The sequence below is a fragment of the Amphibalanus amphitrite genome, unplaced genomic scaffold, assembly GCF_019059575.1.
Source record: "Amphibalanus amphitrite isolate SeventyFive unplaced genomic scaffold, NRLGWU_Aamphi_draft 001144F_arrow, whole genome shotgun sequence".
Classification (NCBI taxonomy): Eukaryota; Metazoa; Arthropoda; class Thecostraca; order Balanomorpha; family Balanidae; genus Amphibalanus; species Amphibalanus amphitrite.
The window spans coordinates 12,391-28,230 of NW_024882638.1; the positions used below are offsets into that span (position 1 = coordinate 12,391).

The window sequence follows — 15,840 nt, forward strand, 5'->3', positions numbered from 1 at the left end:
CACGGTGGACCATTGGTCCCACCGAACCACCAACTAGACCACCGAGCCGGCAGGTTAAGCTTTGCGGACCATGGTCCCGTGTCCAGGTCCACAGGACCATTGACATGATGACACCGGATCGGGGCCAGGGACCGCCTGCGGTCGACCACAGCTTCCGCCACCGGACACCGGGCCGGGGCTTAGCAGCCGGGCCACGGGACGAGAAACCACCGAACGCGCCCCACCCTCCATGATCGGTTCACGATCCAGATGCGTCTTTCGGAGCCGGTGCTTCTCATGCGATGACATCAAATACATACATCTCCTTTGTTAAAGTTTAGGTTTGTTCGTGTCGTTCGGCATTGGCGGTGTTCCGCAAAGTTCTCGGTTTTGTGCTCACCCCAAGTGATTGACACTAGTCCTGTCGCCGCGACCCAGGTGAATACTGGCTCGAACCAGACTTTGGTGTGTGGTATCGGTCAGTTCTCCGGAAGAAGTGGCTTGCGTAAAGTGCAAATGTGCCCGCGAATATGCATACGTTTTTGCAAATGATAATCGTATGTGTAATGTACTTTGGCTAGTAGCTCAATGTGACTGAACTTATCAACAATGCGCAATGTTTTTATCAGTGTACTGTAAAGAGTGAAATATATTTTCCAAAAAAAGTATGTATGGTGTTCAAGGTGACATGGGTGTTAACCCGCGAGTTGCTGGGGGGGGGGGGGGCGTTAAACGCCCCCACTTTTTTCGCCGGGCCATAGCATAAAAACGGCGCGCCGCAGGCGCGCCAAATTTTGGGTACCTGTAGGGAATTGATTGAAGTGTATTGTGACAAAGTTTCAAAAAAATCGGTCGGAAAATTTTTGAGATATCGAGATTTTAGTCACGTCATGATTTCTGAATTTTCGACCAAAAACGGCATATGTTCAAAAAATCATATAAAATCACAAAATAGACATACAGACATGCCGTAAACGCCATTAGACTGCCAATACCTTGAAAAATCAAATGGCTATCTTCGATTATTGATTATCGTTCCGCATTTTCCAAAATCTTGAACTGAACCTTGGCAATTTCTCGTGACTTCTTCACGACCATGATACATGCATTTCTTAAATTGAACTTCTTTAGCCAAACACGTACACATATGACAAAATGAATGTCACCATCGTGTTCTACGCCCCAAATTACCCAAAAAACATGTGTCACAGGCTGCGAATATCAGCTTTGATTTTCGGGGATATATGCCTACCCGGTTGACCTGACCTTGACCCTGACCTATGCTTGTTTGACCGCTACATGGAGCTGACACTCTTTGTAGACCTTATATGATGGATTGTGCACCGTTTTGACAGAGTTTGTGACGAGAGGCGCCCATTGCGAAGTCCTGAAGTCCATGCTACTGAAAGCCCGATTTCAGGTGTTTGACCTGACCTTGACCCGACCTGTGACCTCAAGATTCAACTTTAAAGTAATCATCTGAAGCGTCTCGTCGCGTTCTTTCGTTTGCCGCCTCGTGCGTTTCGCTGCGCCTATTGGTTCTCGAGTTATCGGCTGGGGGCGTTTAACGCCTCCCCCCCCCAGCAAACGGTGGGTGGCGAAATACCCCAGCAACTGCCGGGTTAAATTATTAAGGCGGCTTATCAAGGTGGGACGTTTGCGTTTTGGAAACGTTCTAGTCACTGTTTTAATCTTTATTGGCACGAGTCTTGAAAAGTTACATTTATTTGTAGCGAGAAAGGATAGAAGTTAAAACCGCAAGCCATTGAATAACAGAAGAAAAGTCCAAAGGAGATAGATGTCTGTTGGAAACGATAAGGAGAGAATCATGTGCGGAGCATTGCAAGCAGTTTCCGCGCAGCGTTGCACGGTTATTAACAATATAAAGACGTAAGTGGTTTGATGGCGTGCGTCTAATGGCTGTGGTTTGTTTCCAAATGAGTGCGTAGGTATGTCTGTCCGTGATAGCCAAGTGTGCATGTAATGCCCGCCTCCGAGCTCATATAAAACGATCTACGGTGACGGCGTTTGACGTTCATCTACCATATTAAACGTATTTAGTTTGAACTGCTTGAAATGCTGAATGAATGTATCATGTATCATGTATTAACAACAATCACGAATGCCGGTTGGCCCTGGTGATGTTAAATCTGGTTCACACATCATGCACACATCAGTATCGCACATACACACTACAGGGTGTAACGAAATTATCCGGACATCTATTTTTTCGCCATATCTGCTCGCACAGTTGCTCTTTTAATGTCAGAAGCTGGAATATTGGATGAATGCATACCTCTGGTATCTGCTCTCAACTCAGCAGTGACCTGACCTTGCGAAATGACTCTTGCTCTGAGTAAGAGTCGAGTCGCCGACGGGTTCATTTGATAGTTTTCGTTTAAGGCAGTGGAGAGAAAGGAGTACAGTCTCTCGTTTCGTAGTAAGGCTACGTGTTGGTGGCATGGTGGCATGAGCCAGAAGCTGGTCTGTCAGCAGCTGGACATCAGCAGCAGCCAGTAGCACATCTGCCTGAGGCGTAATAAGCTGGGACTTGGTGGCAGACTCAGCCCGGCCTCGATCGCAAAAGGCGCCCTTTGCCAAGTGGTGAGGAGAGTTGTCCAGATAGCGACAAGGAAACGGCACCAATTAATCCGCATACTGACTCGAATTCTTACCAAGGTAGATAATAAGAGGTCCCACATCATGATTCACCGTTACCCGCCCTTTAGCTTGGTTTTACTGCCCTTCAAACTGGAAAAGACAATGAAATTGACGGGAAAACAACCAGTCCACCACCTTTGGCTTCAGGCCAGGGCGTGTCCACTGGTCGAAGGAAGACACGAATGAGGTGACCTGGTCGGATGGGAAGCTGTTCGAGCTGCGATACCCGTTGAACCGTCAAATCGGCCATGTGTGGGCTGCCAGCAGCTCGAATGTGCCGGCCGTCGCCGGCGTCAAACATCCAGCCAAAATCCAGACCTGGAGCATGTTCAGCTGCTGTGTAATATTCAAGCTGTTCATGACGACACAGAAAACCACTATCAGTGACGAGTATTACCGGCGCAACATCCTGGCTAGCGATTGGTTGGAGCCACTCAACCAGACGGCACAGGATGGCTCGGTTTCTGAACGTGTACCGATACCTGATTCAAGCCGCGCAGTCTTCATACGGGGCGGCGCACCAACTTCAAGTCCCTAGCAGAATGAGAAGTGATGCCGAGAGGATCTTTTTGTTCTTCTGGGCTAAAGGGCTATGGCTTGGAAATAGTTCCCATGCAATTCCGTCGATATATTATGGACTATTGTCCATCAGGAGATGAATGAGGGGACACCCGCCACCAGCGCCGCCCAACTGCGGGCACAGGTTAGTAAGGCGCTACTCTATATGAAACCCACTGTGCTGGAAAATCCAGTGGCTGGAATGCTCCAAAAATGTGTACCTGCGCTCTTATGAAAGGTGGCTATATAATAATTCAAAAGGGAAAATATCAGAATGTCTTGCTTCTTAATTACAGCGCGAAGAAAGATGTCCGGATAATTTCGTTACACCCTGTATACACACAAGTGGTTTGATGAATGAAGCGGAAGTTTAAACTGCGTTTTACTTTATCGTGAAGTGGCTGTACCTCTCCAATACGTTTATGGCATAAAACGGGGTCGACTCGTCCGACTCTTACCATGTGGCGGGTTCGACTCAATACGCATATACCAAATGGTGGCACTTGCTGAGTCGATCCCTCACGCCACCCTGCGGGAGCTGTCATTGCCTACTCGGGCAACTCCGCAGTGGTTGTAAGTACTATGAGTGACCGAGCTATTTGGTGATTACGTCCATTGCGCCGGTGCCCCTCACGGTGGTCCGAGGCGCCTGCGATTGTCGCCAAGGCCGGACCCATCACGTTGTCCGTCTGTCTGCCCGCCTGTCTCGCCGGGATGACGTCTTCTCGTCCAAGACAGATGACCGACCAGGTTGACGCGGGGAGTGGTGCCGATTGCCCAGGGTGCGCTGACGCGAGTAAGGCAGCAGCCTGCACCGCCGCTCATTGACCCATCAGTCTATGAGCGGCGCATTAGCGGGAGTCTGCAGGCTGCAAACTGCTGCAGAAGCGTGCAGAGATAGCCAGACTTGGGCCGTATTGCGACCATGGCAAAATCCTGTCCTGTGATGGACATTGGTTAAACCAAAATTGTCTCAATTTATCTACTGGGTCGTGTACCCGATTGCTGGATTGGGCGTTCTCAATGATGATTTATTATTCCAAAGACCTCGGTACGCTGCGGTTGTGCAGTGGCGAATGGTTGTCCCTATTTTTGTCTTAAGATGTGCTTTGTTTACTCTTTTCTGGTCTTTTATTGTGTTTCGAAGTGCTCTTTATCACCCGGCTTTAGTTAACAATAAACATTTCTTATCTTATAGATGAACTTTGCTATTTGCTTTAATTAACCTTGCTCATCACTGTAGGATGCAATTAACGTTGTTCTGTGAAGGACTTGGCAATGAGCATGCTTACATTTAAATCTCCAATGACGTCCAACTCCAGACTCTATTCATCGCCGCTAAAAAAAAAAAACAACTTCAAGCTGCCTGCCAAGATTCTCTGCGATCATAGTTGTTGTGTGAAGGAGAGGGACGCTCTGTCCTTAGGGTGTCATGCCTATTAAAGATCTAGCTGCTTTTTTGTACAGATCATCAGTTCGCAACGCTGTGATCCTGACCTTTATTTGTTTTTGTTTTTCATCCGGACCCTCCTTTGCCAGCTATCTCTATGAATAGATTCATTCTAAAATCGGATGAACACGCGCGCAAGCGAACGCTTGCTTTGATACAGAAATCCTTTCCTTCAAGATGGGTTCGGCGTGTAGTGTAGCTATATCGAGGCGTGCATTTGTTTGTACATGTCTATATTTCAGCCATTTATAAGGACATTATGTAAATATTTATGTATTCACTCTTCAGTCGTCGTCCCCTCCACCCATCCGGTCGGGTCCATTGGTCAACCCTCTGGCACTATGCATTCGTAAGTTCATCATTGAATAGCTGTTTTAAAAGCCACTGCAGACGTCGTCTCTTGACACCTGGTGTGATGAATTGAAGCAATGCGTGATGGCTGCTAATTAGAATATCATTCATTTTTTCTGCTGTCGGAAGACACATCGGTGTCCCTTAGTAGCATGCAGCTGTATGGTAATATGCTTGTCTGTTCACTGTGGTATGCGGATTCGCAGAGACGTGGCTGATGCAACCAGCGGTGGTCGGTGGCTTGGCACCCAGTTTACCTGTACTAAAGGTTTTGATTATTTGAATTAGGATTATACTGAATATAAAGATAAAGTTTTTGGGCAGTGATTAATAGACGAAAACATCAAAAATATTGTTTAAGGGAAATGTGCTTCTCCCATCCTTTTTAGGGTGAACAATAAACGTTAAACATTTATTTTTCTTTCGTAAGCCTGTCAATTCATTCCGAAAATCCTTTCACTTGGCCACCAACCCATCTTTTGGAGACACAGTGTATCTACAGTTAGTACTTATTGTCAGTTAGAGAGGTACTCCCCAATGGTATCCATTGTAGGACACATTTGAGTGGGACGAATGCGTTGTCCGCTGCTCCGCAGTTGCATCCAGTGTGGTATACAAGGTGTCATCCGCTGGAACTTTTGGTTCCTTTTAGCTCCGGCTCGTTTTGTCCCATGTTCGACTGAACTGACTGACCATTAGGTGCTGGGGGAAACTCCGGATATCCCAAGTGAATAGCGTCCATGACGCGTCTCTTTACTCTTTACCAGGGTTACACCCGTTCGGTTGAGGGAAAAGTTCGGAGTCCGTTGGTAGAAAGATGGTGAGCTCGCTAAGTCAGTTCGTCACCTTGCTGCGCCAACATGTCCGTCAAAGCCATTGTGCATCATTTGGGCAGCTTGTCGCTCCCGTGTTTATTAACAGCCGTGTTCGAAGGCCGGTGCCCGCCGGCGCAATTGAGACATAAGCGCATCTCTCTGGTGGCCCTACCTGACCCCAGGTGGCCCTACTCAGCCCGTAGCGGCCCTTCTCAGCCTATAGCGGCCCTTCTCAGCTCTGTGGCGGCGCTCCTCGGCCGCTCCCAACCCGCGACGCTCTACGGAGCTCTTCCCGCACAGGATACAGCCTCAGTATAACACCCATCCAGCGGGTACGCGATTCCAGCGGCGCCCTATACGCGGCGCGATACATATGTCCCGGTCGGGCTTTCCCAGTCATCCGACAGGGCTACAAGACCGACCAGGGGACCGAAGACATGCCGTATGCGGCAGTGGTATACCGGCTAACCAGTACCGACATGCCCAGGACGACTACTGGTCCAAGTTCTCCGCCATCTTGCTGGCGAAGATGCCCATGAACTTGCTGAGGGCGGCTTCCGCGTCCGCCGCGAAGGCACCTCCAAGAGTCTCCTTCAGGTACTCGATGAAGACGGTGTTGAATTTCTGTAAGAGACGCGTCAGAGACGGGTGAGAGCAGTGCTTCGAGTGGCGGTGGGTGGTCCGCCGACAGGGACGACATCTGGAATGTCCGACCACCGTCGCAAGGCACAACTGAGTGCTTGCCATGACATGCAGCCTCGGAATGAGCCCAGATGTCATCTTTGAATGGTGGCTCTGAGTTGTGGATACACTCTGCAACCCCGGCTCAATTTATCACCGTTGTTGCGACCATGCCTACGAATCTTTGATGATGCCTTTAATAAGAATGGCTCCGAGCCTTGCTGATTCTCGCTCCGCAGCGTGGCGATGGCAGACTCACCTCGAAGTCCTTGGCCTGCACCTTGCGCTTGTTGTGATTCTCGCCGAGCAGGTAGATGGTCTCATTCACCAGGCTCATGTTGTCCAGGTCCTCGATGAGGGCGCCCAGCTGGGAGACCACGCGGCCGGCGTGCGCCTGCATGCGGACATTGCCGCGCATCGCCTCCGGCGAGCTAACGTCGAGCCGCGGAAACCGGTCCTTGGTCTCCGGGTACTTGTCGAACAGCCTGCGGGCGGTAAGGGGATGTCACTGGGGTGAGCCAGGGGCTCCCTGGGGTGACCAACCGGGGACGATGTCAGGGTGCCACTGCCAATCGGCCTGAGCTGTAAGGCGTCGAGTGGTGCCTACTATGCTGATTGTTCGACACAGCATTGCCACAAACCACAGACATCCACATCTGAAAAGGTACAAAGATCAAATCAAGTAAAGGGTCATGCCGTAAGATGTCGAGCCTACCATGCCTTTCAGTGGGCAGAGAGAAGGGGCATTACTGTCTCTTACACAGTACACACCCATTCTCGTCCAAACTCGGCTTTTTACAGCCATTAGCGTAGGGGAAGGGTCGAGGGATTCGGTCGCACCGATCAGCCATTCGTTCTCTAAATATAGCTGTTTTAGAGCTTCACACACGTGATGCGTGGTGCTCGTGGAGAGAGGAAGCTGATTATATCTGATGTTGGGGCCATAGGTCCTTGTATTACCTGTCAGGTCAGGTCAATGATGATTGCCTCTAAATAGTGCATGCCATGAAATCGCTTAAAATGAGGTTATTTTCGGGTATTTTTGTGTCCTGATTTTCGTTTTATTTTATTCCAAAATAAATTCACGCTGGTTGAATCTGCGATATGTTCGAGTCAGGTCAATCAGGCCAGTAGCAGCGGAACACCTTCAGTTAAGTGGGGGGGGGGGGGGGGGGCACTGCCGACTTTGGTCCTTTCCATGCAACGCCCATAGGGCTAATGTTAAAATGGCAAAATCAAGGATCAAGGGGGCACGGTGCCTCGGTGCCCCCCCCCCCCCCCGTTACGCCGCTTATGAATCAGACCAATCATCATGTGTCTCAACCGGATATGCCCAGTCAGGAGGCCTTTCACACAACTGATACTCCATCACATGTTTAATTGTTCGGTGGTGCCAAACGTCGGTAGTTTCCAAAAGATTCATTGATGCAAACCTCAAAACCAGACCAACAAATTACTCTTAAATTTTTAAGTCCAAAGAAGTCAGTAGAGTCCTCTGGAGAACTGAACCCATCCCCATGAAAACTGATCATATTGTTTCGGTTAATGTCGTCTGAGGTGCTTAATAGCCTGCCGCCGCTCGGCCTCTGATGCTTGCTAAGGGCACATGACATGAACGCTAACAGCATACCGTACTACATATTTGCGTATATACGTATTCCATCAACATCTTATTAGCAATCGTGACGTGTTGTTTCAGTTAATCAGACAGGTGTCAGTTGGAACGTTGGCAACGAGTTTTTGAACTGCTCCGCATCAGTCGGCCCTCAGGCTAGGCCACGGCGTGACGTTTTCGATAGTCGGGAGACGGGCGCGTATGTATGCGATGCTCTGTGTGCATTTGGGTCGGGACACCTTCTAAGCTTGCAATAGCTTCACCAGTTGTCATCTGATCGCGGGCAGCCCGCGGTGGCTGCCGATACGGCGTGGTAGGAGGATGGCAAGCTGGACCACAAGTCTCCCTGAAATGCCTGAACCGAGTGTTTTGTAGTGCGTTCAGTGTCAGGGGGCTGTCAAAGTCAAATCGAAGTCAAAGTCAAAGTCGTTCGAGTCAAATCGAACAGCCATTGCATCAAGATTATGTTTAATCCACTTTTACGATATAAATGCATCTACATAAAGCAATCAATCCGTCTATTTACTATTATTTTGGTCGACCAGCGGAAAGGTAATCCTGGTAACAATGCTTCACAGGATCAATAAATTACGTGCTGAAATGAGCTTTATTCAGTTGATCGTGCCTTCGTAACCATGCTCATTTGCCGTGAATGTAAACGGAACGATTATTCTTAAGCACGCAGAAGCTGCCGCTGCTTTGCGATTGCTCAATAGAATAGACGGCGTTCCTTTATAAACATCTACACAAAAGATATTCATTTACCCATTTTGAGGATTTTTAATTTTTATATTTCGTTTCATGAATTTAGGTTAATGAAAATCAAATGTTTGATGTAGTGGCAATTGTTTACAAACCCTTGCAATTGAGATTGGTTCCTTAGGCGGCAATGAATGGATACAAAGAACACAGAGCTCGTACAGAACACTCGAGCGTACCAAGCTAATGCTTTTTCAAAGACACAATATCCAAATGATATTTACCCAGACTTGCATACATCATGTTACCCACGCCTTTCAAGCACCAGTCATAAGTAACCTTTACAGGCCAGAGCTAACTATGAATACATAAGATGCATACGAGTATAACGCTTCGAGAAGTCAAAGCGCGTTTAGCTCCAGCAGATTTGACTTAAACATTTTCGTTTTTCGGGTCCTCTCACAGCTTATTTAATCGATCAGAGGTGTCTAAATGATAAGGTGAAGCAAAATAAGGTGGTAATATATTGTCCTCATAGAGTATACCCGACATAATTTTCAAACGATGCCCGTCGACGGAAATGTTTAAGTGGCTTGTTGGGAGCACGGCCGGATGTTTACTGGACACAGCCGACCGGGGACGGCACGCCCGAGTAACTTACTTGACGAGGACCTCCACTCCATGGTGCACCTTCTTGGGCTTCACCTGCTGCCAGACACCTTGAACCAGGGCGACCTCGGAACTCTCCATGGCTGCGGCTGTCTGCCGGAGAGACCCGTGTTATGCGTCAGACTACCAGCCGGCTCGGTAACAATAAGTACGGTACGGATCGTCATGGGTCGCGCTTGGGGTGGTAAATCATGATATAGCCGACCGGCGCCGAAGTGACAGGCCCGAATTACAACTGTCACGGCTAGCTGATGGATCGCCGGTGCGGTATTGCATGCACAACGTCTAGAGCATTGATAATTATACCAAGGAAATTGGTAATCAGGGTTGAGTAGGACTATTATTGACCGATTGCCTTAGCGAGTGTCAGCTCCAAAGTGCTGGAGTCAATCGTTTTAAATCGTAGCCGTGACATCTTTTGTACCAGTGACCATCAGTTTGGTTTTAAGCCGTCACACTCTACTGACATGGCCATATATGCTGTAAAGGAATTATCTGAGTACTACTTGCGAAACAATAGCCCAGTGTTCTTGTGCTTTCTTGATGCTAAAAAGGCGTTTGATCGAGTGAATCATTGGAAATTGTTTGACAAGCTTTTGCGTAGGGGAATGGATGCTTGCCTTGTAAATCTTCTCGTGGAATGGTATGGTACACAATCATTTCATACGCAATGGGGACAGTACGTTACAAGTGGCTTCACTGTTTGCAATGGGGTCAGACAGGGGGGCATTCTTTCACCATTTTTGTTTAATCTGTATGTTGATTCTTTGTCTGTGAGCCTTGATAACACTAGTGTTGGCTGTCGCTACCTAGGTAGTATGAACCACATAGCATATGCTGATGATATGATTCTTTTGTCACCCACGTCGTTTGGCCTTCAGGTCCTACTAAACACATGTGAAAAATATGCGAATGAACATGACATTGTTTATAATACGAAAAAGACTGTGTGTATGTGCTTGCGCCCAAAAATGTTCAAGAATATGTGTTTGCCACAGCTTACTCTTTGCGGTGAAACTCTGAAATATGTGAATAGCTATAAATATTTAGGTTTTGATATTTCTGAAGACTCAACTGACAATTTGGAAATCCAGCAGCAATATCGTTTACTGTGCTGTCGAACGAACTCGCTGATTCGGAAATTCTCGATGTGCTCGTATCAGGTAAAGAAGTTTCTGTATATGTCCTATTGTGCCACTGTATATTGCCTTCACCTTTGGCACGTGTTCAATGTGTCTGTTATCAACAAGTTTAAGGTTTGCCTGAATAATGCTGCTCGAATGTTTTTTGGCTACGAGAGATTCTGTAGTGCTTCTGCAATGCATGTTCGCGAAGGCATTGATAGCTTTGATGTTATGTTCAGAAAGTCATCATGGATATTTCTCCGAAGGCTCGGTTTGACCAAAAACACTGTTTTGAGCGCTCTTGTGAACAGTGATGTGAGCATACGCTCTAGATATAGGGCTGTGTGGAATCGGGCACTGTTGGCAGTGTAAAGTGGTTCTGTCTCATTTACAATTGGACCATGAGTCCGTAAATACAGTTCTCTCTCTCTCTCTCTCTCTCTCTCTCTCTCTCTCTCTCTCTCTCTCTCTCTCTCTCTCTCTCTCTCTCTCTCTCTCTCTCTCTCTCTCTCTCTCTCTCTCTCTCTCTCTCTCTCGCTCTCTCTCTCTCTATTATGTTCCGCCGCGGGGCGAGACACAAAGGGCGACATTGATCGGCTGCCTCATTACATGTGCTTATGCTCGGCACACATTTGAAGGATTGCACACCGACTGTAGATGATCTACGAATAATGTGTCCTACATTGGTTTGCCCTGTCACTCCGGACACTAGTTTAATCCATCCGCCCCTTTGTAATGGTCCGGTCGTAGCACTTCGAGGCAACCGCCATGCTGTCAGTGTTGACATCAGCTCAACAGTTTGGTCCCTTGTCGACAATATGTCTTTACCAACAAGTGTTTTACGTGAATTTCTTAATCATGTCTTGACTGAGTTTTTAATGCTTTTCTTGAGGTGAGGTCAATGGGCTTGACGTGGTGATCTGATCCAACTGTGGCCAGCTCGGTTTGATGGGAGCTGCTCCCAGTCCACCTACCCGCTGATAATTTATTCGTGACTGTTTGAAGTGCATCGGACATAAAAGTTAAAATTTAACACACCCGACCTTTGATTCGGGACAGAGGCTTTGACAGCAACCGCATATTCAGATCTGATTACGCCACTGGCCTATGGCGTCATTCGTGAGCCTCCAGTCCTACGGTCCAAAAATGTCGCAACTCCCCAACGCTTTTAGTGCCATGGAATCTTTGGCAGGGACATGGAACTTGGAATGACATGGAACAGTTATCAAGTTTTCATTTAGCACGTTCTGATGTCCTTCCGATTTATAGATCACCTGTGGACATTTGAGGCCCTTTGGGATTTATTTCAATGACTTCCGATCAAATTGAGTTAGCGAGTCGGGAAAAAAGCACCAGTAAGCTGCCAAAATCAGAATAAGCTGCCAAATAATGGTACACAATACGACCTCCCTAGACCAACTTGACTTACAGTTATGACCTGACATTAACCTGAGAAAACACCCAGTTTGACCAATGACCATCCTTAAACAAAAAGAAGGTGTATACCAAAATTGTTATGCCGCTATTTTTGGCGAACTTATTTTCTGAAAACTGGAACTCGACCTTTGGGTCGTTGACCTGATTTCAGAGTTCATCAGTTGATCTGAGACTCAAACAATTTGGGACCAGTTACTGCGTCTTGTGGCGTCCTACACGTTCGTTTTTACCCCGAATGTCTAGCCAAATTAGGGCTGAAATGGCCATGGAGTCGTACCCCGCAGATCTAACATTAAACCAATTGAGCTGTAGAAAAAATGATATGTGATTCATGATTGTCGACTTTGTTGATTGTTCGACCACTGAGATGCCAGTAGTTAGTGCAGACGTCCCAGGAACGCAGAGCCAGTGGTGCAGTGAGGCTGCTCCGCCAATGTGTGATGATAGCTCCCCAGTCTCGTCGGTTCCTCCTCCCTACGTCTACGTAATACTTTATGCTCCTGCACGTCCACTTTCCCTCCCGTTTCTCTCCGTCCCTGTGTTGCCCCCTTCCGCTCCATATTCCTTCTCCCCTCCTCCTGTTCGGTTCCTGTGCGTTCCCCACTCCTCTCGGCACCCATGATCACCTCCTGCGGTGAGCCGCTCTATCGTATCCGCGACTAACGAGGGCCGGCAGGCTGAGGGGCGACACGGCCTAATGTGCAACCCTATCGTCTCGGCTGGTGGGTAACAACTCGCTCAGCCGGCGGCTAACCACACTGCGGAAATGGTACACCGCCCGGCAGCCACGCGTGTGCCGAGCCGGTAGGCCTCTGATGCTCGAGCTGGGTGTCCAGACCTCAGACAATAGAGGACGGATCGCTAGGTCCCTATTACGTTTGGAGCTCAGGTCATCTGACCTGTGGCACTTTAGGGTGAGGTCACCAGACCTCCGCGGCTTCTATCCTTATATCTTCACCCTCCTTATCCTTGTCCTATCCTCCCATCCTTATTCTGATTTTGCCATGGAAGGGCCAAGTGTTGAGATTCACAGACACGGGAGCCTAGGTACGCATGTGGATCACTCTTATCTGTGCCAGTGCCCCGCTAACAAATCCAATGATAACGGACGGACACTGATCAGAAACGCAAAGCTATATATCATGTATATGAGGTTGTAAGCTGATGTTGAACCCCTTAAACGTTCAGTGCTAAGAGAAGTGTCATGCGTCAACTGCCAAACAGGCTACCCATCCCATTCTGCGCTGTTGTTTAGTGTATACGGCAACCCTGCCGGATAGGTAGACCGCACCATGCCTAGCATGACCGCGTCACATGAAGGCCAAACAATTTGAGCGGTTTACGGTTTGAATTCCTGTTAATCATTTCGATTCTTCTTCAAATACGTTTTTGTGTTATCATTTAAAAGTTTATGGAGGAAAAACTGCTTTGTAATTCAAACACTATAGAAAGGCATAAAATGAAAGTGATTGTGAGTGCTTTCGGATTACGCTTTTTTCAACGCGAAGGCGAGCCAAAGTTTTCATAAAGGACTTATTTACCCATCGCTTTATTGTTGGAGTATCTCTTGTTTTCATATTTGCAGTGCAGCTCAGTGAGCATACTTGTCGTTTGGACTTAGGTGAAAGAAAAGTGACCACTCCGAGGCCCGAGCAGATATCGACCTAGTTTTAGGCGTGACTTTTTTTTACTTCGAAGCTAATATTCGATCGATTTTGTCAACGCTTCATAGTACCTTCAGCGCATCAGTATCTTTTACTGTACGGAAATGACAAAAATTCATAATATAATCTCGTCTTGCATGTTACGCATTTACCACGCTCACTTTCTTTTAGAATTCGGTTCATGACTTGTGTCCGTCGTTTGAAGTCACGTGGTACTCACCTGTTGTCTCCCGGGCTGCGCCTCCGTATGTCACGTGTTCTCACCTGTAAATGTTCCGCCTGTTTGGCACTGTCGTACACGGGATCTGGCGCGACTGCTGCCGCCGGCATCGGCCGCCTCTTATAAAGGTGCCTCCTCCGCCGGCGCCGGCCGTCGGGGAGGGCAGCGACACCGACGCGGGGGGGGGGGGCGTCGACACTAGCGACGTCACATCGCCGGACGTAAGACGGTCAATCACTCCACCTCTTTTAACCCGCGAGTTGCTGGGGGGGGGGGGGCGTTAAACGCCCCCACTTTTTTCGCCGGGCCATAGCATAAAAACGGCGCTCGCGCCACATTTTGGGTACCTGTAGAGAATTGATTGAAGTTTATTGTGACAAAGTTTCAAAAATATCGATCGAAAATTTTTTGAGATATCGAGGTTTTAGTGACGTCATGATTTCTGAGTTTTCGAATAAAAACGGCATATGTTCAAAAAATCATATAAAATCACAGAATAGACATACAGACATGCCGTAAACGTCATTAGACTGCCAATACCATGAACAATCAAATGGCTATCTTCGATTATTGATTATCGTTCCGCATTTTTCAAAATCTTGAACTGAATCTCGGCAATTTCTCGTGACTACCTCACCACCATGATACATGCATTTTTTGAATTTATCTTTTTGAGCCAAACACGTACACATATGATAAAATGAATGTCACCATCGTGTTCTACGCCCCAAATTACCCATAAAACATGTGTCACAGGCTGCGAATATCAGTTTTGATTTTCGGGGATATTTGCCTACCCGGTTGACCTGACCTTGACCCTGACCTGTGCTTGACCGACCTCTACATGGAGCTGACACTCTTGTAGGCCTTATATGAAGGATTGTGCACCGTTTTGACAGAGTTTATGACGAGAGGCGCCAATTGCGAAGTCCTGAAGTCCATGCTACTGAAAGCCCGATTTCAGGTGTTTGACCTGACCTTGACCCCACCTGTGACCTCAAAATTCAACTTTAAAGTACTCATCCGAAGCGTCTCGTCGCGTTCTTTCGTTTGCTGCCTCGTGCGTTTCGCTGCGCCTATTGGTTCTCGAGTTATCGGCTGGGGGCGTTTAACGCCCCCCCCCCCCCCAGCAAACGGTGGGTGGCGAAATACCCCAGCACCTGCCGGGTTAACATGTGAATGCATGTTGGGAGGAATAAGTGGTAATGCTGAATTAAACAGTGCGTGATTTACAATTTTCTGTTTGTGCTTAGGTGGTCCACCATAACATTTATGATCCTGGTTACTCAACACAAAGAGAAGGTAAGCACCGCTTACCTCAATAAAAAAGACTTGCAAAAACAGTGGCGGCGGAACACCTGCAATTAAGGGGGACACTGCCGACTTTTGGTCCCATTCGTTCCATGCAACGCCCATAGGGCTAATGTTAAAATGCCAAAATCAAAGGGGGGCACAGTGCCCCGGTGCCCCCCCCCCCCACTCCGCCGCCTATGGCAAAAGTTTTATTGTTGAGGCAAGAGCTTTGACTGGTTAACCCTCGCCCGCACATGGGGGGTGGGGGGGGGGGTTGCCCCCCCGCAGGTAATTTTTCTGCTCTGCACTCAACATTTTTAGAGCTAGAAGCCTGATTTTTCGTATAGCTGCTCCTCTATCCTTTCTTGATGTCCACTGAAAATTTAAAGTTTCTGTGGTTTTTTGTTTCGGAGATATGACCTTGTTTTTCAGGTCATGCCAAATGACCAATTCTCAACATCTTGCGTTGGCTATGGGCCTTGTGAGCTTTTGCCACCTTGATTTCGGCCTTTTTTGCCAGTCTTTCCTTCCACCTATCATGGAACTTGTTGTTCGACGATGTACAGATGTCAAGGTCAGGGTCAAGGTCAACCTAGGTCATCTTAGACTTAGGTAATTGCGTTT

The 15,840-nt window shown here is 47.8% G+C and overlaps 1 protein-coding gene across 2 annotated transcripts; it reads right to left on the reverse strand.

The window, feature by feature from the left end:
* Positions 1-5,881: 5,881 nt before the first annotated feature.
* Positions 5,882-14,175, reverse strand: LOC122370551 (myoglobin-like). 2 transcript variants are annotated; one of them, XM_043346229.1, is made up of 4 exons: positions 13,968-14,175; positions 9,471-9,571; positions 6,755-6,980; positions 5,882-6,438 (listed from the first exon to the last, which is right to left on the reverse strand). In XM_043346229.1, exons 1-4 carry the CDS (start codon positions 14,031-14,033, stop codon positions 6,307-6,309), a joined length of 525 nt encoding a protein of 174 aa, XP_043202164.1. In that variant the 5' UTR covers positions 14,034-14,175; the 3' UTR covers positions 5,882-6,306. The 2 variants fall into 2 exon arrangements, with proteins under 2 accessions (XP_043202164.1, XP_043202165.1); XM_043346230.1 differs by having other exon boundaries at positions 13,924-14,014.
* Positions 14,176-15,840: the final 1,665 nt, after the last annotated feature.